This window comes from Ceratocystis lukuohia (assembly GCF_044167205.1).
Source record: "Ceratocystis lukuohia strain C4212 chromosome Unknown Supercontig1_pilon, whole genome shotgun sequence".
NCBI lineage: Eukaryota > Fungi > Ascomycota > Sordariomycetes > Microascales > Ceratocystidaceae > Ceratocystis > Ceratocystis lukuohia.
The window spans coordinates 862,169-884,515 of NW_027263520.1; the positions used below are offsets into that span (position 1 = coordinate 862,169).

The 22,347-nt window shown below is 48.9% G+C and overlaps 10 protein-coding genes across 10 annotated transcripts; 3 read left to right on the plus strand and 7 right to left on the minus strand.

Annotated features, from left to right (window-relative positions):
- Positions 1–277: 277 nt before the first annotated feature.
- On the minus strand, positions 278–926 carry HOO65_010220 (RecQ mediated protein Rmi1; the record flags this gene model as incomplete). Its single annotated transcript, XM_071006162.1, has 2 exons — positions 278–301; positions 345–926. The coding sequence occupies 2 exons, from the start codon at positions 924–926 to the stop codon at positions 278–280; spliced, it is 606 nt and encodes a 201-aa protein (XP_070862042.1).
- Positions 927–1,253: 327 nt separating this feature from the next.
- HOO65_010221 (Vacuolar protein sorting-associated protein 51 -like protein) lies at positions 1,254–2,207 on the plus strand (the record flags this gene model as incomplete). The annotated part of the gene is made up of 2 exons (XM_071006054.1): positions 1,254–1,748; positions 1,815–2,207. The coding sequence occupies 2 exons, from the start codon at positions 1,254–1,256 to the stop codon at positions 2,205–2,207; spliced, it is 888 nt and encodes a 295-aa protein (XP_070862043.1).
- A 78-nt stretch (positions 2,208–2,285) lies between these two features.
- HOO65_010222 (Protein NIF3-like protein) lies at positions 2,286–3,494 on the minus strand (the record flags this gene model as incomplete). The annotated part of the gene is made up of 3 exons (XM_071005929.1): positions 2,286–2,947; positions 3,019–3,303; positions 3,401–3,494. The coding sequence occupies 3 exons, from the start codon at positions 3,492–3,494 to the stop codon at positions 2,286–2,288; spliced, it is 1,041 nt and encodes a 346-aa protein (XP_070862044.1).
- A 2,921-nt stretch (positions 3,495–6,415) lies between these two features.
- Positions 6,416–7,506, minus strand: HOO65_010223 (Protein NIF3-like protein; the record flags this gene model as incomplete). Its single annotated transcript, XM_071005998.1, has 2 exons — positions 6,416–7,077; positions 7,149–7,506. 2 exons carry the CDS (start codon positions 7,504–7,506, stop codon positions 6,416–6,418), a joined length of 1,020 nt encoding a protein of 339 aa, XP_070862045.1.
- Positions 7,507–8,039: 533 nt separating this feature from the next.
- HOO65_010224 (BolA domain-containing protein) lies at positions 8,040–8,531 on the plus strand (the record flags this gene model as incomplete). Its single annotated transcript, XM_071006207.1, has 2 exons — positions 8,040–8,127; positions 8,272–8,531. The coding sequence occupies 2 exons, from the start codon at positions 8,040–8,042 to the stop codon at positions 8,529–8,531; spliced, it is 348 nt and encodes a 115-aa protein (XP_070862046.1).
- A 470-nt stretch (positions 8,532–9,001) lies between these two features.
- HOO65_010225 (AP-1 complex subunit beta-1) lies at positions 9,002–11,465 on the minus strand (the record flags this gene model as incomplete). The annotated part of the gene is made up of 4 exons (XM_071005480.1): positions 9,002–9,628; positions 9,699–10,444; positions 10,529–11,166; positions 11,236–11,465. 4 exons carry the CDS (start codon positions 11,463–11,465, stop codon positions 9,002–9,004), a joined length of 2,241 nt encoding a protein of 746 aa, XP_070862047.1.
- Positions 11,466–12,361: 896 nt separating this feature from the next.
- On the minus strand, positions 12,362–15,048 carry HOO65_010226 (DNA ligase 1; the record flags this gene model as incomplete). Its single annotated transcript, XM_071005429.1, has 4 exons — positions 12,362–13,945; positions 14,007–14,081; positions 14,284–14,373; positions 14,428–15,048. 4 exons carry the CDS (start codon positions 15,046–15,048, stop codon positions 12,362–12,364), a joined length of 2,370 nt encoding a protein of 789 aa, XP_070862048.1.
- A 463-nt stretch (positions 15,049–15,511) lies between these two features.
- Positions 15,512–16,501, plus strand: HOO65_010227 (Eukaryotic translation initiation factor 3 subunit K; the record flags this gene model as incomplete). Its single annotated transcript, XM_071006040.1, has 2 exons — positions 15,512–15,675; positions 15,967–16,501. The coding sequence occupies 2 exons, from the start codon at positions 15,512–15,514 to the stop codon at positions 16,499–16,501; spliced, it is 699 nt and encodes a 232-aa protein (XP_070862049.1).
- A 394-nt stretch (positions 16,502–16,895) lies between these two features.
- HOO65_010228 (putative 20S rRNA accumulation protein 4) lies at positions 16,896–18,209 on the minus strand (the record flags this gene model as incomplete). Its single annotated transcript, XM_071005872.1, has 2 exons — positions 16,896–18,014; positions 18,087–18,209. 2 exons carry the CDS (start codon positions 18,207–18,209, stop codon positions 16,896–16,898), a joined length of 1,242 nt encoding a protein of 413 aa, XP_070862050.1.
- Positions 18,210–18,602: 393 nt separating this feature from the next.
- Positions 18,603–20,808, minus strand: HOO65_010229 (T-complex protein 1; the record flags this gene model as incomplete). Its single annotated transcript, XM_071005536.1, has 6 exons — positions 18,603–18,841; positions 18,908–19,907; positions 20,054–20,290; positions 20,439–20,460; positions 20,526–20,620; positions 20,767–20,808. The coding sequence occupies 6 exons, from the start codon at positions 20,806–20,808 to the stop codon at positions 18,603–18,605; spliced, it is 1,635 nt and encodes a 544-aa protein (XP_070862051.1).
- Positions 20,809–22,347: the final 1,539 nt, after the last annotated feature.

Genomic DNA, 22,347 nt, shown 5'->3' on the forward strand with positions numbered 1-22,347 from the left:
GCCTGCCATAGAGTAGCGATAGAGGCGTGAAATAGACTAATAGGGTATCAATTATTGCTAATGATGTAGATTTCTGAACGCCTTTTTTTTAATATGTACCAAGTGCGTGATGCTAGGCAGAAAGCATATACACTTTCTCCTCCTATTTTGCTGTGCTTTTTATTTCCCCCCCCGGAGACAGCCGCCTTTAAGCGTATCTTCTTCTCGTTGAGCCACTTCTTTTGCCATGATGCTATCCCCCCTCCAAGTACTGCGCAATTCGACGGCTCTAGTAATATCATCCCTCTCGAAATTGAAGCGCCTGCGCTTATCAGCAGCTTTGCGCCAATCGTAGTTAGGCCTACGCCTAGAGCCTCAATCCTCGACAGCTCAACAGCAAAGACCCGAAAGCCCTTCATATCCTGCAATACCACTCGGTGTGTTGCGTTCCCCTTGCTCTTCATGGCTGCAGCTGCTGCGGCTGACCCACCTAGAGAAGGGGCTCCGTCCCCGTTTCCACTATCATCGCTAGTCGTTTCGCCACCCTCGGTGGATATGCGAACAATCTCACGCCCTTTTGTAGACTCGCCACGCTCAATGGCTTCGAGCTCTTCGACCTGGTCCCAGCGGCTGCGAGTTAGGTCTTCGATGTCCATTAGCTGTACAAAGACTTCTTTGGGAATTTTTGCATCAGCAACTTCAGGCGAGAAAGATGTGTGTAGTGGGAACGGACTACAGAATGCAGGGTCTAAAAAGCCAGCTGCCGAAATGTCAGAGGCCAGAATGCGCGTTCGCGTGGCTTCGATCAAGGGCTTTAGCTGTGCTGGTGTCATTGATGTCGCTGGCAGCTGTTGGCTGCTGAGAAATGACCGAACCCAGCCGACTGTGGGCACTGGGAAGCGCGATGTTTTGAGAGCATTTATTAGTTGAGTAGCAATAGCATCCATTGCAACATTCTAATAGTATCTGTACAGACTTGTTGTAAGCGTTGAGGTGTGCCATGAACCATTGGCACAAGATCGTGAGTCTCACGAATGAGACTGGGTTCTATACCTAGAAGTGGGGCTAGTAACCTGTTAGGGTTAGGGTAGGCCGACTTTACAAGGCCACTTCTTGTTTTCAGGGAGCGTTTACATTGCTGAGAAAGATGTCATTATATTGCGTTCGAAAAGCCTAGACTACTTTGCGCTTTCTTTGGTAATACTAATCAAGGCAAGCCGCTGCATTTTCATGACACACACATTCATTCTTTCTTGTTTCCTTCCGTCGCTACTATGTCTACAATTGCCTCACCCCGCGACTCGTCTTTGAGTCTCTCTGCTCGACGACTTCCCGGAACTCCGACCCTCACATCTCCAGTAGGCTCCTCACGACCGAGCATCGATACTCCGCGTTCTTCAGCGAACTCTCCAGTCCTCCCGCCGGCCGGGCTTGCGCCTGCTGGTACAGCCCCTTTGACTACATCCAAGCGCAAGAACCGAGCCGCATTGCGCGAGTACTACAATCTACAACGGGGGCCGTCGCCCGTATCGTCAATACAGCCTGATCCTGACGGTCTCCAGAGTGAAGTGGACTTTGGCGAACTGGATGCACCCAAGTTTGACTCAGCGGCTTATGTGCGCAAGGTCTCAGAGGAACTTGGTCTAGAGGAATTGCTAAAGGTTTACACCAAAATTCTGGGTGAGATCAGGGCACTGGACGCGGAAAAAAAGGCGCTTGTCTATGACAACTACAACAAGCTGATTGCTGCAACAGAAACTATTCGCAAGGTAGGATATTTTTAGGAACGAGGGACACTCGCAGCGTTGAAAACACTGTTACTGATATTGCAGTAGATGCGCGCCAACATGGACCCTTTAAATCCAATAGCCTCAACACTCGACCCTAAAATGGCACAGATCTACGAGCAAGTGTCTGTAATACGTCAATCACTTCAAGCATCTATACCTGAGCCAAACTCCGAGACCGACCACTCCCAAAGGATGCGCCAGATAGCCTCTGATGTCCTTAATGTTCCTGCGCGATTGAGATACCTGGTTGGCAAACACGACGTCGAAGCGGCGGAGAAAGAATGGGAGCTTCCACGCAAGCTACTACTGAACTGGAAAGAAAAGGGGATTGGTGGTGAAGAAGTATGTAAATTGCTAGAGGAGGGGGACGGAATTATTAGAGAAGCAGCAACCGAAGGTTCGAGAGGTGAGGGCGACGACAGCGCGAGTGAAGACTAAAGTCAAAGTGATACCCTATAGAAAGAATGATGTATACCATGATCGCCTGACATCTGGTAATAATGTCTATTTCTGTTTTTACAAAGTACCCAAGTCCACCACAGTGTACGGGTCATGATCAGCATCGCTGACAAATACGTGCGCGTCGGCGGCACCGGAAGTCTTGAGCCAGTTGCTGAGCATGGGCTGTAGTCTCTGGTGCAGAAACTGCCTCTCCGTGTTACTGTGGAAGGCTGTCACTACGATATGGCCTGCCTGTATAGCGGCCAGGGCATCATGGTGGCTCAGTTCGCCTGTGATCCAGAGCTGGGCTTTGGAGCCGCGTAGCACTTCAGAGCCCGAGCCTGCACATACGGCTATGCTAGACACCATTGCTGAGGATAAGTCACAGCCATCGGGAACTGCAATGTTTAAATGCGATGGCCCGCCAATGCCTGCTGCGAATGATTTGATGATCGAGGCAACAGAGGACGGCGCGGGGAGCGTGACCGTGGCACCGTAGCCACCATAGGTAATGCCAGCGGGAAGGGAGGCAATGGGTTTAACTGGTTGGATGTCAGAGAGAGAGATGAGTGACCCGACAGCGCATTCAACCAGCCATGTGTTAATTCCTTTTTGCGCAGCATCGAGAGCAGTATGGGGCGAGTACACAGCGATGTTGTGACGGGCTAGAAGAAGGAGGGTAGTCTGCTGCGGGTCGGCGGTGGTGAGTGCCTTTAGTCCGCGGAAGATTATAGGATCTGTGTTGGTTAGCACGCCGCAAAAATGGCTAGGAATACAAACACAGTCAGCTATGGGGAATTGGGCTTACGGTAGCTGATGATTACACTGGCACCGCCCTTGATGGCCTCCTCAGCAGCAGCATACGTCAAGTCATTGGTGAGCATCACCACTGGCTTCGCGCTATGCTCTTCCTCTGAAGCAAGCTTTGTGTTATCTAGAAGCAGGCCAACGTTGTCCCAGGCCCGGTTTGCCATCGTCTCGGGGAACATGTCCTGCATGGCCTTGACGACAAGCTGGGTGAATGCGGGTGAAGTGACCTGCACGGGACCCTGGGCCCATTGCAAAGACATTATGCCGACGTCTCTTGAAGCAACTTTAATTGTTCAGGTTAGTATACTGGATTGGGCACGGGCAAGCTCTTCAAAGCCAAAATGATACTGATAATAGATTACGGAAGAACATCTACATACTGTCGCCGGGTATAGGGTCACACTTGGAAAAGGTCAGCGCAGCCACGGCGCTTGATAGAGTGACAGCAACAAGTGCAAGATTGCTGCAGCGCATTTCAGCTGATACCTGGGACTAGGGTTCAGATTGGTAGAGCTAAGGACGGCTTGCTGGGAATTTGGCGATTTTGCCGAGAGCGAGAGAAGAATTGATAAGGATCTTAGAGTAACTGTTGGGTAATTAGCGGATGTGAACTAAACGATACATGTAGGGCTCATAAAGAAAGTTTTTAAGAAAGAAGTACAAGACCGTAGAGTAGAGAAGCTTGGCTGTAGAGAAGGTAAAGACGAGTATATCTCATCGTCACCAACATCATACGGGATAAGTCTGTTACTTATTATAACTTTCTCATTTCCTTAGTCTGATTCTTGAGCAAGCGGAGCTGATCATGGATGTTAAAAACTCTGGTTTATAGTATAGCTAGGCGCGAGAATAAGAAAAAAAGCTTTGGTAGCTTCTTTTGGAAGAGTCTTAACCTGGTTCTTATGATGTACAAGATAATGATGAGATATATACCCATGGTATTGTTGTCTCTTTTCTCTTCTTCTCTTTTGCTTGGCCCTGCCTTAGTTTTCTCTCTCTAGTGTCATATGTCTCGTCTCATGTAAGACGAGCCCGGCCAGCAAAGAAGCAACGCAAAAGCTGCATGTGTATCAAGGCTCGTTGCTATGGCGGTGCTGGATGTCTGGCATTTTGCTATGGTTTTTCTTTGGAGATAAGTCAGTTCATGTAGCTATATCATACAACTGCGCATAATAAAAACGACAGCACTATACGTCTTCGAAATCATGAGTTTCTTTGCTGTGGTAGTAGGAGCAGATACATCATCTGAAGACTTGTATACATGAGTTTTCACAAAGATGTAGATTAGTATTACCATGGGACTCGTGATTCATGCAAGTTATGCTGCAACAATTGTCTAATGGTGGAGGAAGAGAAGAATAGAACATTCAAGCTAACTAATTCACGCAATGCTTTCAACGTGATGGGACTCTTCTCGGCTTCTCCGACTGCCTTTTTCGCCCCCACAATGTCCATGTGAAGTCTAGCTTTCCTTGTAGCCAAGACTGATGTTACACAACAAAAGCTTCGTTTCTTGCACTTATGAAAGTTAGGAAAGACCGTAGCACTTAGCTTCGGCTCAGAGGACTTTCTATCTAGGGCCATATTGCCTTGTGGTCACGTGATCTGATAGCTGCATTGTACACGGTTTGGCACTGTTGTGTAGGAAGAGATTTGCTATTGATTATCTATCTATTTGATGGACCAGATAGTGTGAAGATGCGGTCAAGTAATCACAACCTCTGTGTGATGCCGTGAAGATTCACCCCCCTGCCCGGAACAGCTTCGGGTGAATACATGCCATAAGCCTGTAGGGATGACGTAGAAAACGGAAGTCACGACAGTGCAACTACCTCTTATAACTGGTCCCTGGGAGCATTGGCGGTTTATGTAGCAACTGCCCCCGTATACATCTACACGACCGGGTACATTTTACATAGAATATAATTGGCATATATGTATCCCCTCAGGAGGCTCTTCTCTCTTAGTCTTCCATTCGCCAATTTTGTCGCTTGTCCATTTTTGTATAAACCGCAATACTCCAGCGGGACAGCATCTCTCAACCTTTTCGATCTCTAGTTGAGAAAGTCTTCAGCGAAAGCCATCAACCTCCCATAGACTCTACCTTGAGTATTTCCAAACTCCTGGTGCTTCGAGACATTCTTTAGCAGCTTTTTAAATGGTATGTTCTGAGCAATAAAATCTAGAGCTACTAGGGGATCAAAGATCTTGCTGTCTGCCTGAAGACCAATAATTTTCCCAAAGCTCGTCAGTAAATAGGTGGTTTGACTGCCACTTCGCACTAATCGTGTATTCAAAAAGCGTGTAGACGTAACTTTATGTAACTGAAACGATAGCATCGCGAGACAATAAGTTGGGCTTTCTATGAGCAGACTAGACAATACAGGAGCCGGGACTCTCCAAGCTCGTCATAATGAAAAGGCGCGTATGTCGGCCGAGGTCGCGAACGTACCTGTCCTCGTGATACGAGTGATCTTTGCGCCGCATTTCCGTTCATTGAAAATAACACTACTATAGAAGTATGCATATATCATACCACGAGGGCTAAAAGAAGCCAGCCAAGTGATGAACTAGGCGCATAGAGATTCAGTCCGCGGACAAAGACTACCTGCAAATTTATCCGAAGCTGTTTAGATACCAATGCCAACCACGGACAGAAGGGAAGACGATCATAGCAAGCAGTCATTTCCATAATCTTGCAGCACACCAACCTCTAGACCTGATACATAAGGGTGTACCAGGCAATCTCTCTACTGACCTTTACAAAGTGAAACAAGATACAGACGGAAACTCAAATCTAATGACAGCCCTATCAGGGCCACCATGGTAAGATGAATCGACATAAGCCAGGAATGTCTGAGAGAGGTACGATTCCGAAAAGGCATGAAGCTAATCAAGGCCAAATTTGTTTTCAAGATCAAGTGAAGTGTTAACGACTAACTGAAAGAGTTCACTAGATTGTTGCCTCAAAATTTCGAACAAATTAGAATGAGACCAAGGTACAGGCGGTGATTATAATGTCTGAATTTGCGCATGGATTAAATGCCACAGGGTAGATGCGATAGACGCATTTGTATGTATAATTCAGGCTGGGGAAGTAGTACACCTCTTGTCACCACCGACCTCTAAATAGTCAAGAAAGGCCTGGAGACTCAACAAAGTACGGTAGCAGGTCTGGTCATAGGGGGAAAAGAAACACATCTCATACTCACGCAGTGATGACACGAGAGCCTTTAAAAGAAGAATCAGGAGAGCAGGGAATCAGAGCAACACGGCATCAGAGGTGGGGGCAGCAACAGTGCAAGTGAAGAATAAATAAAATACGATACCTTATAGCAGGGTTAGTAATGCGTATAATGGTTGCTTCGCGTTTACTAAAAGTCTCTATTACTAGTTTACAAAGTACCCAAGTCCACCACAGTGTACGGGTCACGATCGGCATCGCTGACAAACACATTCGTATCAGTGGCCCCAGCTGTCTTTAGCCAGTTGCTGAGCATCGGCTGTAGTCTCTGGCGCAGGAACTGTCTCTCCGTGTTACTGTGGAAGGCTGTCACTACAATATGCCCTTTCTGTACAGCGGCTAGAGCATCATGGTGGCTCATTTCACCTGTGATCCAGAGCTGGGCCTTGGAGCCACGTAACACATCAGAGCCCGAGCCGGCACACACTGCTATGCTGGAGACTGTCGCTGAGGCCAGGTCACAGCCATCGGGAACTGCAATGTTTAAATGCGATGGCCCGCCAATGCCTGCTGCGAATGATTTGAGGATCGAGGCAACAGAGGACGGCGCGGGGAGCGTGACCGTGGCACCGTATCCACCATAGGTAATGCCAGCGGGAAGAGAGGCAATGGGCTTGAGCGGCTGGATGTCAGAGAGAGAGATGAGTGACCCAACAGCGCATTCTACTAGCCATGTGTTGATGCCTTTTTGCGCAGCATCGAGAGCAGTATGGGGCGAGTACACAGCGATGTTGTGGCGGGCTAAAAGAAGGAGGGTAGCCTGCTGCGGGTCAGCGGTGGTGAGTGCCTTTAGTCCGCGGAAAATAATAGGATCTATGTTGGTTAGCACGCTGCAAAAGTGGCTAGGAATAAAAACATAATCAGCTATGGGGAATTGGGCTTACGGTAGCTGATGATTACACTGGCACCGCCCTTGATGGCCTCCTCAGCAGCAGCATATGTCAAGTCATTGGTGAGCATCACCACTGGCTTCGTGCTATGCTCTGCCTCCGAAGCAAGCTTTGTGTTATCTAGAAGCAGGCCAACGTTATCCCAGGCCCGGTCTGCCAGCGTCTCGGGGAACATATCCCGCATGCCCTTGACGACAAGCTGGGTGAACGCGGGTGAAGTGACCTGCACAGGACCCTGGGCCCATTGCGAAGACATTCTAAAGGCGGTTCTTGAAGCAGCTTGGATGATTGGTGTATGAGAGCGCAGAATGCTGGTAGTGGATGAGAAGATGGATTGGAGGGCTTTACTCATTGGAGTTACCAAGTCTGTAATTTTATTATGATGTTAGTGGGAGCTTAGCAAAGTTAGGAGCAAGGCTGTGTTGTTGTTTGAGTGAGGGGCGGTTGCACTGTGCAAATGTACTTATCAGTAGAGAGACTATATACAAGGGGGTTTATACAGACAGTTCGCATGTAGCTTATTTGATGTAGAGAATATGTAATAGATATAGCTAAGCTTCCTGTGAGGTCTATGGACAAGCTCCATCCTCATGCAAATGTGCTGATACAGTGCAGTACAGTGTGTAGTACCGATAAAACTGTGCTTATCCTTATCTTTATCTTTATCAATTAATCTATATCAACCTTGATCACCATGATTGAGTGAATGCCCCTCCATTACGACTAGGTGCTATAGGCGGCCGTGACAGCGCAACAAAAACGAAACCCCCCCCCCCCAAACGCCATCACCGCATCCCTGCGTATTTCAATTCTGAGAAAGCCCATCTTAAACTAAATACTGTGTTCTTCTCTTTATAATAGCGACACATTGCACTCGAACTTACTATGAGTGTGACAATAACGGAAGATGCGTTGAAAGCCGCCCTCATTGAACGTGTGGCTGCTATTCATGTTACTATTACGGACATTTCAGGTGTGTTCATTATGCAACAACAGCTTAGACCCCCAGTACTACCAAACAAGACCAACCAGGGTTGGGTCAACAACATACTTTACCGACGCGAAATAGACATACATCCCTTAACCGCACTTGCCACAACTTGACACATTACTGTAGCTAGCCCTCGTATAGTTGCTAACGTTCCCCCAGGCGGCTGCGGTCAATCATTTACGGCGCTGATCGTCTCGCCCAACTTCACTGGCCTCAACTCACTCAAACGCCACCGCCTCGTGAACAGTGCGCTCAAGGCCGAGATTGCCAGCATTCATGCCTGGACGGCCAAATGCCAGACGCCTGAGGAGTATGAGAGAGACACGGGTATTTCTCTGCAGGCAGGGCCGGCTTCGGAAGATCAACCTCTAGCCGTTGCTACCTAAACGAACGGTGTTTGTGGTAGAAAAGCCCGGGATGAAGAGAGAATCAAGATATAACGAAAACAAAACAGCAAGAATACCCAATTTGGTGATTGAGGGCCAAGCAAAATACCTTTTTTTTGGAATATGATGAGAATGCAGCATGAATCTATAAAACACAGCCCTCATAGATAAATATATAATGAATAAGGCGTCCGGAATCTCAGTTGTCCTCCTATCCAAGTGCTTCTTCCTTTTCCTTTTTTCTTATCAGGCGTGGCGAGAGAAGCACATCAACAAAACCCGTGGCATTCAAAAAACTAATTAGACCGTACAAGCTAGCCAGTTGCAAAGACAAGACCAAGAGCAGTAAACAAAAGCCCGAGTTCTAGAAAATATAAACAAGACTTTATCAACAATCCTACGCATGCAGATACATATATGGCGCAAATTCTAATCGTGCGCTCTCTTCCCCCTCTCTCCAACCTTCACATCTACAACAGATCCAGCAAGTCGTTGCTTCCGCTGGACGTAGTCGGAGGAGCTACAGGGGACGATGAAGGCTTGCTGTTCTGCTGCTGTAGCTGCATTGCAGCTGGAAGCGGCTGGCCCGCACTTGTCGCACCAAAGTTGAGATCGGCAAAGCCGCTCATAATATCGCCCATAGCCCCCCCGGCAGGTGATGCCGTAGTAGCGGGAGCAGGAGAAGAAGTAGCAGCGGGTGCAGGCGCGTCAAACAGACCCATCATGTCTGCCATGCCGCCAGGAGGCGCATTGTCAGAGGGACTAACCACACGGCTAGGTGTAGATGATGATGGGGCATCGAAATCTATATCTAGCAGGTTTTCAATATTGCTCTGTGGTGCGGCACTACCATTGGCAGCGGCGGCCACAGCAGCAGCAGCAGCGATGGGGTTTTCGGCGGCATTTTGACGCTGTTCTTGAATAGCAGCACGCTGAATTTCGTCAGCACCAAAGCGGCCCTTTCCAACAAAGGCCTCCGGGGGCTTATGGTAGACTGAGGCCAGAGTCGACAGCTCGCTAAGGAGCTGTTCGAGGAGGTTGGGAGGAAGGCTAGTCATAGTAGTGCTGATGGCGGGCTTTTGGGAGAGAATAATATTCTGTAGAATGATGTTAGCTAGTACCCAAAAATAACGAAAGTCATACAGGCGCTAGAAATGCATAGCTTACCTTGGCAACTTCAAGGTTGCCAGACAGTAAACGCCAGTAAATGTAAGCACGATCCCGAATATCGGGGTTGTCATTTTCGGTAGTCGCTGCCTGGAGCACCTTTTGCACCAAAGCTTGGTTGTTGCCGGGCTTCTTCAGGAAGAGTTTCACAACAGCAGTGAGAATCTGCAGCTGGGTCTGAGTAAACTCTTCTAAGAAGCTGTCCACGAACGAGGTGAGGATCTCATCGGCGTTGTTGATTTTCTCGGCATACTCCCCAACAATCCAGATCAAAGCACCTCGAGCGTTGTGTTCGTCTAGTTCATCGATGTAGTTGCATAGCGTAGGAATGACCCCCTCATAGCCAGGATACTTGCGCAAGATATCCTTGATGACCACAACTACTTCCTGGACAACATAGTTGACCTTTGTGGAGATCAAGTCCATCAATGCACTGACACATTTCTCGCTAGCCCCCTCCAACTTGATAGCCACCTGACCAATTGCCTTGATCGAGCGTTTCACAAAGTCCATGTCGACCTCGAGTGCATATTCCTTCAATTCGGCAAGTAGCTGGTCAAAGTTCTTGTCGTTGGCTATTCGCACCATGATCTCTAGCTTTTGCAGCTTGACGTAGGGTGGGTCGTTGTATTTGCAGAAAAAGACGCGCATTTCTTTGCTGAGGATATCTGGCTTGGCCTGTAGCAGCAAGTCAATATTGCGCAGTGCGACGTACTGCACTTCGGGAGCCGAGGCAACAAGGGTAACTAGAGATTGCATGTTAGGCTGTATTCCAAACTACGGCAACACAAAAACCAAGAAGGATAGGACAGGCCAAAGTCAGTGGTTACCTAGAGGGGGGGCCATCTTCTTCAGATACTGCTTTACTAACTCAGGGCTAATAATGCGCATATGAATAAAGACAGCCTTGACAGCAGCAAGGACGACAGATGGGTTAGCGTGTTGAAATTGCGGCGCAACACGCTCGCAAATGTGTTCCGACTCCTTGACATCGGACGGAGGATAATCGGCCAGAGTTGACAGAATGGTGACTCGTCCCCACTCGGTGCACTCGTTCAAAGCAAGAAGTAGCTTCTTGAGCATAGGCGATGTCACGACCAGGGCTCTGGTCTCGGGAGAGGTCTCGGAGATCTCGGATAGGGCCTGCACAGAGTTGGCAACCACCATGGGGTTGGGGTCGCTGATGAGCTCCTTGAGCATGTCGAGGAATCCATTTTCAATGCACATAGTCAGGTTGAGGTCAAATAGCTTGGCTACGCAGATTGCAGCGGTCTTCCGAACATATGGCGATTCATCTCGCAATGTTTTGCGCAAGGGCTCTTCCATATAGTCCACCATTTTGTCGACACGGATACAACCCATTGTTCGTATAGCAAGCGCCCTAATGAGTGGATTAGGATCTTCGGAGTCTTGAACAAAAGTATTGACAGCGAGAATGCAGAGATCGGGATGTGACTTGGCGTAGTTCCTGTAGATAAAAAAAGGAGGGAGTTAGTACAAAACACTGAGATATCGCTGCTTGATCCGATTGACATACATCAAGTAGAGATACACCAGCTTCTTTTGGTCCAGATCTCCAGTGGCAATGTTCTTTAGCACATCCGGAAACAGTGCCGACACATCTTTGCCAAGAGTCATGGCCATAATGGTTTTCTGGATTGACTCTTTGCGCTCCCAAGCATACTGCGAGACCAGGCCAGCCCGCAGCTCAAAGGTTTCACCCTTGCGCGGTGGAGCAAAGGCCTTCTGAATGCGATTTACCGCCATTGTTGCAACGAGCTATAAACTGGATGGACGGTTGACACGGGGAGTCTATCGCTCAGGATAAGGCAGACTCTGTTGAGGATAGGACGAGGAGAAGGGTGGCTAGGCCTTGAAGGCTGTCTTATCGGGAAAGGCCGAAAATATGTAGGAGCTATCTGGAGGCGAAAGACGTAGTAGCGGCGGATTGCGGTTGGAAATAGAGAAAAAAAAAAGGAAAGAAAGAAAGTATTGATTTACCGACCATGTACGTTAGAGGGGTTTCGAGTTCAAAGCCGTGACGTCCAAGGAGTCGGCGGTGGTCCAAGCCAAATAATTAAGCTCTCACAAGCCTAGACCCAAACTTGTCTTGCTGGCTTCTGGCCTGAGCTTCCCTGCTAGTAATGCTTGTGGTCACGTGATCTCACTATGCAGCAACAAGTCGAGAAGGCTGTAAAGATTGCACTAAAATATGGCCATTCAATGAAATATCGCAGCCCAAATTAAAAGGGACTGAGTTCCGATATGGTGAGCCAATGGTTCTCCCGTAGTTATTCTTCCCTGTCCAGCATGCTGACTTCAAACCCTCAAGCCTAGCCTGCCCAACCTCAGACGACTCTTCATTGAGGCACGCAGTGAAGATGAAGAGCGAACCATCTCTCGCAAAACCGTGCGTATTAGTAGTCTAGAGACACAAGCACTTGCGTCTGTCTATTTTCTAACCTATTTTCAGTTCTACAATGCTGTTCTTTTTCTCGGCTCTGTGGCGGTCTTCAGCCTAGTAGCACAGAAGATGAATACTCCACGGTAACAATCACTAAAGGAGCCAGCCAGGCTAAGCAGGGATTGGCACCAGGGTTTTGCTTTCGTCATTATGATAGCTATAAGAAGGTTCTCTATCACCAATAATTAATACCGCTTCATCATTCTTCTTCTACGCCCTCGCCAATTGCCTCTTGAGCCGGCTTGGGCCCAGCAGCCTCCTGTTTGCGGTACAGCTCAGCCAAAAATTCATTCGTGCTTGCTTCCTCTATGCTTTTGTCTTCTCGCTTCTTGATAAACCGCGGAAATCGCAAGCTTAAACCTCTTCCATCATTCACCAGCTCTATACCGGCGGAGTAAGTAGGACTAAGCGTAATATCGGCGAATCCCATTTCCCAGACCTCTTGTGGCTCAAACCATATATCAGGACTTGGCCCAGTATACTCGACAAATGCCGGCTGGCTTTCCCTCGTATTCTGTGCTTCGTCCTCGCCAGTGCCATCGCTATAAAAGGCCCGGTTGGCTTTGTAAAAGACATCTGTGAATCCAGACATGCACTTGCAGACAGCTTCTAGAGATCCAGTCTCCTCATTTCGAACAGCCATTAGGATTGGAGACCACCATTTTGCCTTTCTGCCCGAGCCATGCCATGCAGCTACTGGGATGAGATCCAAGGTATCAAAGCTGGCGTTGTAGTCTTTCTTGACTTTCAGCCAGGACTCAAGTCGCTTATCCGGCTCGTAGGTCGCGAGCAGGGTCTTCCTGTAGCCTCCGGGTTTCGTGATAACCTCACCTTGGCCACTCTTGCCTCTTCTTTTATTTAAATCCTTTGCCGTACTACGTTCAGTCGAAGAAGAAACATGTGGGCCATCTAAACTTTTGCTATCGATTGCATTGTCTAGTATTTTGACCATGATTCCCTCGCACTTGCTTCTTATTGCCGACTGGTAGAAATCAAGCACAGCTTCGGAATCCTGCGATGTAGCGTCAATGCTTTTAGCCCACGTAAACTGGCCGGGGATTTCTACAAAAGAGGACCGCAATAGATCTCTCCGATCGCGCAGCTGACTGTCCAGCAAGGAGCGACCGTTGAGATACATCAGGTCAAAGGCAAAAAGGCAGATTTGTATCTTGACGCTTCCAATATCGACATCTTTGCGAGCACGGCCTGATAAAGTTTGGAAGTTCATAAGATCTCCAGACTCCGGATCAACGGCTACCACCTCACCCTCCATGATAAAGCTGTTCACTCCTTCGCCGCGGATCTTATGGATCAGGGCGACCAAGTCTGGATACTTATCGGTCATAAGTTCCAGATGCCTTGAGAATAAAGAAATTTTGCCTTGCTCGTCGCAGTGTATCTGGGCTCTTTGGCCATCGTACTTGAACTCGCATGTGAAGTCTCGGCCATGAAGATTGTTCAACATCTCCGAGAGATCTCGTGTAATACTTGCAAGCATGGGTCTTAATGGAGTGTGAAGCGATAGACCACATCGTAGGGCAAGTTCATCACTAACGCCCATCTCTAGCAGGACAGGGATGATATCTGCATAGTTAGGTCTTCGTGCAAAGCAGCCCTTGACGAGCTGCTCTCCCCTCATCCAGATCTCGGTCAACTCTTCTTTTTTCAACTTTGACAAGTTTTCTGTGCTCCTGATTGGAAATTCTTTATCCAATGGCTTAGATATCACAAAAGCTCTTGAGAGTGCAATGAGCATTGTTGCTTTGACTGCCCCAATACGTAACTGTTGTGTGCAATGTTAGACCATGAACCAGCCAGAACTTGGGAGTAAAATGACTGAATACCCACATGTTGGCAAAGAGTGCGAACCAGATATCGACTTTCTTCTCCTCCGCGAGCATTCTGAAGCAAACGGTTAACTATAGACTGTTTAATTTCGCCACTCCCCTGTCCTTTCGCCTGGGCGATCTTAACTAGAGACGAATAAACATCCTGAATTGTCAATGGCTCTCGCTTGCGAAGAGTGAAGGTTTGCTTTTTCTTAGCCTCAAAGGCTACATCCCCAGCATCCCCGTGTCTATTGAATAAGGCCTTTAACGCTCTATTATCCAATCCACAAACCTTCTTGAGAGCTCTACTGATCGCTGAGCTACCGAGCCCTAGCTCCAGCGATTCATATGGGGATGAGATGGCGTTTGTAGCTAGCCACACCTACATTATATTCCGTCAATATAAGTAATGAAACCTCGTAAAAACTCGACTTACGGCTGGAAGCAAGCTTGTAGGATCACCCTCGATCAAGAGTCGTAAGCAATTTACAAGTGTATCAACAATCTTGATACGACTGGCTGTACTGTTGATGAGAACAAAGCATCTGATCAAAACAGCATATGAAGCATTTCCACCTTGGGACTTCCATTGATCTTTCAACGCTGGAAGATACTGACAGGGCTCAAATACAAACGGGCTTTGGTCAAGAGGCAAAGACTCTGACAGCTTGTCATCGGCAGTTGAGGTGGATTGGAGTGCGAGAGTTTTCGTAAATGTACTGTCCCTAGCCACGGTTATTGGAATAGACTCATCTACTACAGACTCCGGGTTCGCTAGACTCGATGTTTCAGTGACGTCTATCTTAGCGGTGTTGCGAGGGTCTGTTTGGTTGGGCTGAGCCTGAGCTTCAAGATCAAATTCTGCTTGAAGCCTACGGGCCAACTCTTCGTCTGTCGCCAATACAGATGAACTCTCATAGTGATGGCTAGTTCCATCCACGTCGGCCTTAGGGGTTGTTCCATCGTCTTTGGTGCGCTGCTGTTTTGCAAAGAAGTACTCAAGACCGTGCGCTGATAAGCCTGAGTTAAGCTTCCGTTTCTTAGAAGGGCTGGCCATCGTATAATACAATCATGCAAATCCAGGCGGTTTCACTCTCAAGTTTGGTAAACAAGACGCTCTACGTCATCGACAGCCAGCTCTCGCCCCCATCCAACGCGCGGTCACGTGGATGGCTTATCGATTGGCACAAGCCCCTTTTAGTGGCTTTCCACACAAACCCCACTATATACTTGGTGAAAAGCGGGCCTCTAGGGAAAGTCGAAGGCTGTGAGCAGACCAGGCCATGAAAGAAATTTGGCGGGCTTTGAATACAGCAAGAAAAATCGAAGGGGCTCTCAACACCACACACCCCGCCATCCAACCATCACCACCCCTTCAACGGTTGAAAGCCACCAAAGCCCTCCACCCCCAACCCCCCACCACCACCACAATCAACACATTGGCCGCTTTAGAGCCTTGATATTGTTATCCTTTTCCCTTTTCTTTTTACTTTATTATCCATAGACACATATTGCCCATCATGATTGGCGAGAATCCTGCAGAGCGGCCCGAACACATCAACAACATTATCAACGGCCTGGAGCGGTACAATCCTGTCGCCGTTGTCCCTCTAGAGAGCTACCTTGCCGAGCAATGCGAGCAGCGCTTCACCGACTGCAATGCCAACCGGACGCTGCTGAAGCTGTGAGTGCCTTCCCGGTTCCAAGCCCGGCCTTGCCCTGTCTACCTGCCTTGTGCTTTTTATTTTGTTCACTGCATCCAGGCGCCTACATGATGTTTTTTGTGTCAACCACGTTTCCTATTACCTGAGCTGTGCTTAAGCCGTCAAGCTCTCGCGCATTTGAAGTCAATTTCTAGTTAATCTGATACGCCGAACCAACCCCGTTTCAATCCTTTCCCATAATCTTGGACTAGAACCAGACTTTGCTAACCCCAATTACCGCTGTCCCTACGCGCGTCTGCCTCTACAAAAAGGTACCAGCTCAATCCCGACCGCATGAAGGACGAGGTGATCACCAACATTCTCGTCAAGGCCATGTCCCAGTTCCCATCTGCCCAGTTTGCTCTTGCTGTGCATCTGATCAACCCTGGCTCTGCTGCTACTGGCGAGCTCCACGAGGCTCTGACCAAGCTGCGCGATCTCAACAACCAGCTGGAGAGTGCGCAGTACGCCCGCTTCTGGGCCACTCTAGATGGTGATGATCTGTGCGCCGATCTCATTGCTGATATCACCGGCTTCGAGTCCTCCATCCGTGAACGCATTTGCACTCTGGTCTCTCAGGCTTTCCGCGAGATTGACCTGTCTCATCTAACATCGTGGCTAGGCCTGGATGAGGAGAAGACCAAGGCCTTCATCACCGAGTTCGGCTTCACTATTGATGGCACCACCGTTACCATTCCCCCCAATGCCGAGAACGAGGCTAAGAAATCTGACATCCGTGAGGATGTGAATATTGAGATGTTCTCCAAGGTCGTCCAGCGTTCCTGGAAAGACTCTATGTTGGCGTAAAAGATTTTGGCTTTTTTCTTCTTTTTTCTTTCTTTCTTTTTAGGGGCTAACAACGCAAACGGACTTTTGTTTTTGATGAACAAAAAAAGTAATGAACAAAACACAAAGAGAACAAAAACATTCACAAAACACTGCACTGCATTGAGTATACCACCGAATGAACGATGTCGAAGGCTTAACGCCATCAATTTGTGTTCTATGCTTTCATGGTCTTAACTGACTACAGATATTGTAACATTTTGAATCTAGAATATGTAAAAAAGTAATTCGTATCTACCGCATAGATATGACAATCAAATTAAATAGGGTGCAATGCTTTTTTCTTCTTTTATTTTTGCACTTCACTTCCCAACCCACCCATCGCTCTAGTATCCTCTGCGCTCATCTCCGACTGCTATTCTTGATTCAACTCCTCCCACTGTACACCCGCCCATTCCTCCAAGTAGCCCACCTTCTCAGCTTCCACGACCGACTCCTGACAATCCATTTCACATACACCAACAATAATAGTTCCCCAATCCATGCCATCCAGATTCATGTCATCTGCCTCCAACTCTGTGATAGCATGTGGCGTAATCTGAACCTCAAACGTGCGTCCAGCGCCACAGTTCTGGCAACGTGGCATGCCCTTACCCTTAATGTCGCCTGTCACAGCCAACATCTTGCCAACAGCATCTGAGTCCGAGTAGAGCAGTGGCACGCCAGCGTATTCGTAGCGGATAATTTGGTCGGGGTTCTGCGCCATGCGGTCTGCGAAGCGCTGGAACGTAGCGTCCATGGAGGATTCAAAAGCATTAGCATCCTCCTTGTTGCCACCGCTTGAGCTGCTAGCACTGGCATCTTCAACTTCCATCTTCTCAATGGTTGCGTGTGCGGGCAGCTTCATTTCGGGCTCAGGATCAAGAGTCTCGTACTCGGCATCCATGTAAAGCACAGGGTACGCCTTAGCCAGTGTAGTGGGCCATGGTTCAGGAGGCGTAGGCACGGCCTTAGGCTTGCTAGCCAGCGGATTGTTAATGGAGAGCTTTTCCGAGAACGTAGCAGGTAGGGCGTCTGTGGACTTTGCAATAGACGGGGTCTCCTTCTCTTCTTTAGCCTTAGGAGTAGCAGTGGCAGCAGCAGGCTTAGCAAACGGGTTACCGCCACCGAAAGGATTTCCAGCAGCCGGGCCACCAAGGCTCTTGGCACCAAACAGCGACTCACCCAAGCCAGTGCTTGTGACGATCTTGTTTGTCTCGATAGGCTTCTTCTCCTCGACGTCCTTCTTCCTACCGCCTGGAGCTATCACGGCCGGGGCGTCGCGGGAAATGCGCACGCTGCGCAAAGCCCGTATGCTGCCTGTTTGGCGGCGACACTTAGTCTTGCGGCAGGCAAAGACAAACAGTCGCCTATCATGGCCAGGAAAGCGGTCTGGGAGATGTGCATCTAGTTGCAAAAGCAACGCCATCATATCGTTGCACACTTTGCAGCGCGCAAGGGTGGCAGAAGGCGGGGTCGAGGGGTCTATCCATTCCTAGAGGCATTTGAGGGTTAGTTAATTAACCCTGGCAGTTTGCAGGCGAAATTGATTTTCGAAAGCACTTACAGGTGTGCCGCCCAGGTGTGAAATCACATCGTCACCAAGCTCTTTTTGGGCATAACCTAGCAGGACATTCGTTTCTGTAAAGTCCTGGCTGTCGATATCCGAATCGCTGTCGTAGTCCTTCATTTTGTGCTGAGGGGCCTTTTTTTCTTTTGGAATAGTTGTTCTGTGGTGCCTGACGTTGGTTGGAAGTGTGATGCCGTCGTTATTTTCTTTTTTGGAGGGGCTCGAAATTTTTTGATCCAGCGCGGGGCTTATCTTATCAGTAGCTTCGTTTGTTTTGTTTTTTGTTTGAACTGGACTGACAATCTTGCTGAAGGCCTCACTTTAGACACGGTCGCAATAGCAATCAATTTGCCATGAGATCATTAGACTTTTATCTTTTAGTATACCCGACCCAATTGCCTCATTTTTAGTCTATAGATTCAATGGCCACAAAAAAAAACCCCAAAAAAACAGCAATAAAGCGGACAGGACAATAGAAGAAAGTAGCCATTTTGTTTATTCATACATCGTTTCTTACTGCTCCGGGCCATCCATGCCGGGGCCTGGACCACCTTGTCTGCCCATCTGTCGAGCCTTTAGCATCTCGTCACATAGGAGAAGATTAGACGCAATGCTAGTAGAAGACGCAATGCTGTTACGCAGGACACGGAATGAATCAAAGACGCCCTCTAGAGTAGGGTCCATAGCTTCACCAGTAACTAGGTCAAGACCCGCGGCATTGCCTTCGTCGTGTTCATCGCGGAGCTTGGCAACTACGAGTGAAATATGTTAGTGACAAATGATTAGCGAAAGGCGCGCTGGGTAACAAGCAAACTTACGGGAATCCTGGATATCGTGGCCAGCGTTAGCAGCGAGAGTCTTGGGGATAATAAGTAAGGCATCGGCAAAAGCATCAACACCCCACTTTGCGCGACCCTTGACAGTCTTGTAAAAAGCATCACTCTTCAGGTGCGAGGCACAGGCCAGTTGGAAAGCACCAGCACCGGGAACGACGGAGCCGTCAACGATAACGTTGTATACACTACGAAGACCGTCGCGCACGGCATCGGTGATCTGGGCAATGGTGTGGGCATTGGGACCCTTGATCATCAGAGTGACAGACTTAGGATCCTTGACATCCTCAAGGAAAGTGTACTTTTCCTCGCCCAGAGTCTGCTCGTAAACTAGCCCAGCCCAGCCAAGGACATCAGGAGACAGGTCATCTACGCTGTTCTGAGCGGTGCCACCGCAGACCAGCTGTAATCTCTCCATGTTTCTCCGCTTAGCTCTCCGTAGAGCAAGAATGCCGTTCTTGGCCAGGACGTCCAGAGACAAAGGGTCGATGCCCTTTTGGTTGATGACAACAAAGCTCTTCTTAGGATCGTTTCCGCAAACCTCCTTCTTCAGATCCACGATGCGTTTCAACTTGGCATCAACAAAACGGCGCTCACTCTCGACCAGCTTATCACGCTGCTCAGCGCTTGAGTAGAAGAATCCAGAGTTGATCTCAGTCTTTTCGTATTCTAAAGAAACGTTCAGAGTCAAGATGTAAGCATTTTCCAGACGCTTAGGCATATCAGGGTGGCGGGCTCCGTGGTCTAGGGCCAGACCACGAATGAGCTTGGTGTCAGCGGCTGTCCGGTGCTGCATCTTCATAATTTCAATCATGTGTAGATCGGGCTTAGAGGGCGCTTGGTAGATGGAGAGGACAGCATCGACAATATCAGTAGTCAAGGCGGCGGCAAGGGTCGAGTTCAGCTTGGTAGCCAGCGATGTGCGGGCGACACTAAGGAGCAACTCGCGCGAGGGCTCGCGGGGGAGCTTGAAGTCGTCCAAGAACTTTTATGTGGTTATAAATGCCATGTCAGTAACAGAGTTTCATTTAGGTGCACGGTCATTGAATATCTGTGATGGGGTAGCCCCTTTTGCTTGTTTAATTTAGCGGGGAGAGAGGGGCAGAAGGGAAAGGGAAAGAGAGTGTATACCTTGAGAGCCTCCATCTTGGCGATTTCAAAGCCGTCGGTAAGAATGCGAGGGTGCAGACCCTCGGAGATGTAACGCTGAGCCTGCTTCAGAAGCTCGCCGACCAAGAGGACTACGGAGGTGGTACCGTCGCCGCAGATGTCATCCTGAGCAGTAGCAGCACGCGCAATCATGACAGCGGTGGGGTTCTTGATCTGCATCTCACGGAGCAGAACGTTTCCATCCTTGGTCAATTTAATCTACATGAGAAGATGTGGTATTAGCGGGGTCCGATTCGAGCTCTGAATGATAGTGATAGTGGCGGCTCATTGGGAATGGTGCCTCGTTCACTAGATTGGGCGGGCGGTCAATGGTGGGGGTTGGTTGGTGTTTCCACTGGCTGCGTACCTGGCCAGCTCCGTCGACAAGCCTGCATTTTTCAGGTTAGCAAAATGGACAGGGCGAAAGAAAAGAAAAAAAAAGAGGAAGCTCTACATCTTGATGGTACCCATAGGGCCAAGGTTGGTCTTCAAAACGCCCTGCAGACCTTCACCAGCACTGATGTTGACCTGGAGAGCCTCACCCCGTCTCTGTTCACATCACCAAGTTAGCAATCACGACTTTTTTTAGGCCTGTAAAGGGGGCTTTGGAGGGGGGTTTTGGAGGGGGGCTTTGTGCAAGGCTAGCCTATTCTAATGATCAAGCAAGCTTGGATGCAAGGAAAATTGTAACATACCCGGGACTCAGCCTTGGGATTGAGAAGCTGCGCGGCGGACATGATGTGAGCTAATAATTAGACGAACAGACAATAAGAGAAAGCAATGAATAGAAAAGAAAAGGACAAGACAGCAAACAGTGCTTGTGTGGTGGGCGCAATGCGGGTAGGCTGTCGGTTGATGATTTTAGAATAAATGTGCCTGGCCTTTTGAGTCCCATGTTCACAAAGCACCTGGCAAGTCTGTTAGGGGGGGATCAGCCTGTTCTTCTCTGGGGTTCAGCTAGGCCACCAAAGCCAGCTCATTGGTTCCAGTGGGACAGTGCGAATAGCACCAAAAACAGTGCGTGTGACTTTTTCTGGCCTTTTAGGGTTCGAAGTATCCATAAGCTAAGACATGGAGACAGACAACAAGTAGTAAGTAACAGGCTACTTGGGTAGGAGAGTAGTCTACAAAGCAAGCTTCCTAGCTTTTCGATGTGTTTTACATTCGTAGGCTAGCCCCCAATACTCGTATTTTGCACGTAGTATTTTTCAGGCTGTCATTAAACCGCATCTATAACAACCCAACCGGATATACCTTGATTGACAGGTCGCCCTTCTCCTTATTGTAGCCAGCCGCAATGGGGGGAGCGGGAGGCGGGAGAGAGGGATCACTTGGACTTTACGGCTCGTTTACACAAGCGACAACCTACAGTCAGTGCTTGAGTAAAACCAGACTTGCGAGAAGATGCGTGAGTTTGGTGGTCTTAGCCATCACCAAGTAGAACTACAGCTACCATGGCCGTGAGGCTGGCGCTTCTCCTGCCGTGAAACCAGGAATGAAAATCAACGGCGGCGGTTAGCATGCAGCAGCACAATCAGGGCGTGTCTGTATGTGTGTGTGTGTGTGTATACGCATGCACATGGGGGTAAAGGGGGCGGCTAGAGAGCAGGAGCAAGGCGATTAGGTGTGGGCATCCACCATCCACCCATTTGCAGTTACAGCCGAAATGTGGGAGTATTGAAGCCAGAAGAGGGCAGAGAGGATGCAACAGTGGGTGATGCAGAGACGGCCACATGTCTCACGGTATACTACTTGCGACCTGAAAGCCGAACGAAAGAGGTGTGCAGATAGGAAGCACCATGCCAGCACGCACTGGCTAACAGCCAAGCATCCGGCTGCCACACACGACCATATAGCAGAGGCCCTATCACCCGTATGTCAATGGAGACAGGGAGACGGACAGGGAGACAAGGGAGACAGGGAGACAGGGAGGCCAAACGAGCAGAGACGTTCCGGCGAAGCCACGCGAAAGTAAACAACTGGCTCCCAGACAAATAGTGGGGTCAAGTCTAGCATGTTAATTTCTAAGCCTCAGACCAAGGCCCCCTGTGCCAGTCACGTGACGCGTCAAAGTTGGCCGTGTGGCGCTCAACTTTCTCAAGCTCAAGCCCCAATCTGAGCTTGAGCCTGAAGCCGGAGCTTCCAGATGAGGCTTTAGTGTCTGCCAAAGAAACAACAAGGTTTAGTTGCTGTGGTGATGGCTAGCAGCTATAGACGCAGCTGCCAAGTCCTAGTCTCTCCATGTCAATACAGGTCGCTGTAGTGACCAAGTTCAC